Raw genomic sequence first — 3922 nt, forward strand, 5'->3', positions numbered from 1 at the left:
GTCAATGTAGTCGAACTCCATTGACCCTGAACTCCGTCATTCTCCTGAACACAGCTAATCATGATGCCCTTATACTCCGCCATGATCTCCTAATGCTCCACACCCTTGGCTACCTGCTGCCACTGTGCTTTCTAGTTTCTATCTTCTCTTGGCATCATCGAACCACGTCGAGGAGGTCCGTAGGATTGTGTGCTTGAGAATGGATTCATGGGACTGCCTTACCAAGTTAGGTGGCTCGACAAGGTATTTTGGTTTTCTCTAATATTTCAGATTTCCCTGCCTTCTACATTTAAATGTCCTTAACTCCTTATAAGAGAAGAACAAGACGTAACTCTATGTCTGGTACATTATTGATGGCATCCTAGGCATAATGGTAAGAGTATATATAATTGCCTTTAGTGTTAATGTCGCTTATAAGCATAAAAAACGTTGGTGCAAGTCATCCCAAAGTGATGATGCACCACTCATTTATCATGAATGCACTCTGGAATCATCAACCATAGGTACTTTGGATGGCACGATGTATGGATGCAACCCTGTGGTGGCGGCAAATTAAACTCTCTTTTTTTTACGTGGATAAACTCTTGTATTGGATGCGCTATATATATCAAGTAGGTATTTAGACTTCCTACCTTGCTGATGAGCATAGTCGCCACAACGCTTACTGCTGGGTCAACAGAAGCATGTGGAGCAAATTCATTTGTTGGGCCAAGCCTTAAAAAAGTCGGCTCTAGGACCTCCTCAAAAGTGGGTAGGATTTGATCACCACCTCCGTTGCCCATGTTTAGGCTGTGGCTGTAATCACACTATGAAAAGATTTGGACGAAATATCACACTAGTACAACAAATGACAACTTGACAAGAATAGTCCAATCGACAAAATGAAATCTGTGGATGACTCTTCTTTTTTTTGGTATGACAAAACGTCCATTTGTAGTAGAAACACAAATAACAAGAAAGGGCATCTAGAGAACAACGGTGCAAGCAAGCATTGTACTCGAACTCTGTTAACTAAGGCCTATGGCTTGCTGATATTCACAATGTTAGACGCCGACAGCGGCTCTGCCATTATCAGTTAGATGCAGTACAACTGGAGGGGATGAGCTGGCGACGGCCGGTGATCTCACTTGTCGGAGATCGGCGGGCCACCATAGCGGACGCTACACATCTTGAGCTCTGTCGGCATGTCGATCTCCTTCAGCCATGCTAGACGGCCTTGGCTCTGCTCCACGTCCACGCCGTTGAGGTCATCACTGGTGTCGTCTGCGGCCACTGCAAGCATAAACGCAAATCAATCTTCCGTGAGTCTAGTGCAATTGGAAAGAACTCATGTGCAGCTGGTAATTACACGAAAACGATGAAATGGCATCCAAGGAGTAACCGAATTTAATTTTAAGGATTGCAATTCAATTAGAACAAGCACAAGCAGCAGCATTGCGATATATATACATAGAAACTAGTGCGATTAATTATCTAGTGCAGTTCATTAGTCTAATGACTTCGGGGCCAAGCTAGATCACTTTATTTTATATACAGTACAGGAGTCTCCAACTGGGGGCACATGGGCACGAAACTGTGTGCTTAAACCGCTAATCACGTGCGTTGTGCACAGGTTTGCAAGATGGAGTACTGCTCTACCTGAATTCTTAAACAAAAAGCCATCTGCTCGCATGTTGTTATTTAACTAACAGAGACCTTTTCTGTATCCAGTGGGCTGCTCTGCCTATGCAAAACAACTGTTTTGGCAAGCTGACAATTAAACACACGTCGCAAATTGCAAGTCATATGCCTAAACCGTCCATAGTTTTGTGGCTACAGAATATCTTGCATGTTGTCGGTAAAATAAACCCCTGAACCACCTACTCAGCCTTATTTTGAATCTACAATCTAGTTGAAGCCGCAACATGTCTTTCAGATGCCTAACAGCGGTATGATATTGTACATTTGTCGAAGCTAACAAGAAGCAGTGAATGCAGAAACTGTTTAGATTTCTGAGATAACAGTGTTGCTACTTACTCAAATGGCGTGTGTATGGTATATCGGTGTAGTATGTGCAGTCCCTGTCCTCCTCTATGGAGTACGGGGGCCCAAGAACGTCGAGGATCGCGCAAGGCGCAATGGCGGTGAACCGGTGCATGTTCCCTCCGGTTGTTGGGTACAGGACCGAGGTGTCGCACGGCGCCGTAAAAACATCATCAATCACCAGTTTTGCCAGTCTCACTGCAGAAAACAAAATCTTAGCGTTAGAACATATATATCTGGTACAGAGGGTTAACAACAGAACAGACAACCAAGCCGATGACAATATAGTGAGGAGAAAGCTTACACTGACCATCGGACGACGACGATGAAGAACAGGTGCTCGCAGAAGGATCAGGTTCAGGATCGACCCAATCGTACGACTTGATATGCATCGACCCGAGGAGCAGCTTGCTGAACACCGTCATTCCAGGGTGATTGTGAAGAGGGATGACCGCGTTTCGTGGCAAGAACAGGATAACCATCTGCCAAGCCAATGCAAGTACATCAGAGAAGTTAAAAGACAGTTTTTTGTGAAAAATCAAAATTCAGCTTGGAGCCTTAACACGGCGGTTACTGCTGCGTACCGAAAAATTCGGGCACTTGTAGATGGTCGTGTGCGTGATTGTCGGGATGCCCTGAGTGGCGTCTCGAGTCCTGAAGTACCTGAGAGCTGGGCTTAGGCCAACATCCTCTGGTCGCATTCTGTCTGCAAATGGTAGGAGCAGGAATTCAGATTCAGTAAACCGAGGCACTAAACAGATGCATGATATACTACTCTATGCAAGTCTCAGACTGTATATATGCGTTTCATGTTATATATGGCATAGACTGTGTACATTTGATTTTCTAGGACAAGATGGTGACTGAAAATGCTCTTGGCCTACTGCATTTCGCCAAGCAATTGTCGTAGTAGAACTGAACATAGTAAGCAGAGCAGCTAAGTACTACTTCGTATCTAGTAGAATTGAACAGAGCACCCGGAGGCCTTGCCGATTCAGAAAAACTCTGCATGCCAATTCGTTCCCGATCATACAAACTATTCATCAGTTAGGAAATGTTTCAGTTTTTGATTGAATCGGGTCATGGACCAAAGCTCACGAAGTTGCGGAACCTTTTGTCCCAACGGAGAACTAGCCAGTAGCAATAGCAATAGCCTACTTGCCAGGGAGACAGGTAGCCTCACCACCAAGTTGCAGTTGCAGAGACTTGCAGCAGCAAAGAAGAGAGGGGAGCGGGGTGACCCAACGCACGCACCGAGCATGTCGCGGAGCAGCTGGACCCCGGCGGGCTTGGGCACGGTGCCGGGGCCCCTGAAGACGTGGCGGCAGGCCTGGAAGAGCCGCTGCACGGCGGCGGCAGCCTGCACGCGGCGCCCCGGCGGACCCGGCACCACGTGCACCCGGCGCCTCTTGGCCTCCCGCTCCGTCGGTGCGGCCGCGGGCTCCGGCGGCGCCGACGCCACCTCGAGCTCGAGCTTCACTTCCACTACCCCCGCGCCCGTCGCCGCTGCCGCCGCCACCTTCATCGACCAGCCGATCGACAGCCGCACGGGGGGAAAAAAAAGAACGAGCTGGAAACAGCGCCGCCGCCGGCGCAAGAAGCGGAGCAGCAGGAACCAGGAACGCGGTAGCCGCACGGAGTGGTGAAGACGAAGCAGGCAGGCAAGCGGAGCGCAGACTGGTGGAAGCGAAAAGGGCCGCGGCAGCAGGCGACTATAAGCAGTAGCCGGCTGACGAGGACGAGGCGGGGAGGGGAGGATGGAGAAGTGCGAGCAAAACCGTGGGCTGTTCGTTCCTGCCATCGCGAGCGAGCCAACAGGACGGGTGAATTGGGGACGGGCCGATGGGGTGTGGTCGCCTGGACCTGGACCGGCCCGACCCGACCGACGGACGCGAACCCA

General features: G+C 49.3%; 1 protein-coding gene across 2 annotated transcripts; it reads right to left on the minus strand.

Moving 5' to 3' along the window:
* Positions 1-879: 879 nt before the first annotated feature.
* On the minus strand, positions 880-3547 carry LOC136504928 (plant cysteine oxidase 2-like). Of its 2 annotated transcripts, none has more exons than XM_066499980.1 (5): positions 3277-3547; positions 2607-2728; positions 2327-2504; positions 2017-2220; positions 880-1272 (listed from the first exon to the last, which is right to left on the minus strand). In XM_066499980.1, exons 1-5 carry the CDS (start codon positions 3545-3547, stop codon positions 1124-1126), a joined length of 924 nt encoding a protein of 307 aa, XP_066356077.1. In that variant the 3' UTR covers positions 880-1123. The 2 variants fall into 2 exon arrangements, with proteins under 2 accessions (XP_066356077.1, XP_066356078.1); XM_066499981.1 differs by having other exon boundaries at positions 2333-2504; positions 3277-3410.
* Between the last annotated feature and the right edge of the window lie 375 nt (positions 3548-3922).

The sequence above is a fragment of the Miscanthus floridulus genome, chromosome 14 (genome assembly GCF_019320115.1).
Source record: "Miscanthus floridulus cultivar M001 chromosome 14, ASM1932011v1, whole genome shotgun sequence".
NCBI lineage: Eukaryota > Viridiplantae > Streptophyta > Magnoliopsida > Poales > Poaceae > Miscanthus > Miscanthus floridulus.

Bases quoted from the DNA above. Each gene is read 5' to 3' on its own strand.
- LOC136504928 (XM_066499980.1), bottom strand. From the start codon at position 3,547: ATGAAGGTGGCGGCGGCAGCGGCGACGGGCGCGGGGGTAGTGGAAGTG. The intron at 2,729-3,276 runs GTGCGTGCGTTG...TACCATTTGCAG, and splicing joins GCTGCTCCGCGACATGCTCG to ACAGAATGCGACCAGAGGAT. The intron at 2,221-2,326 runs GTAAGCTTTCTC...TGTTTTCTGCAG, and splicing joins GTCGTCGTCCGATGGTCAGT to TGAGACTGGCAAAACTGGTG.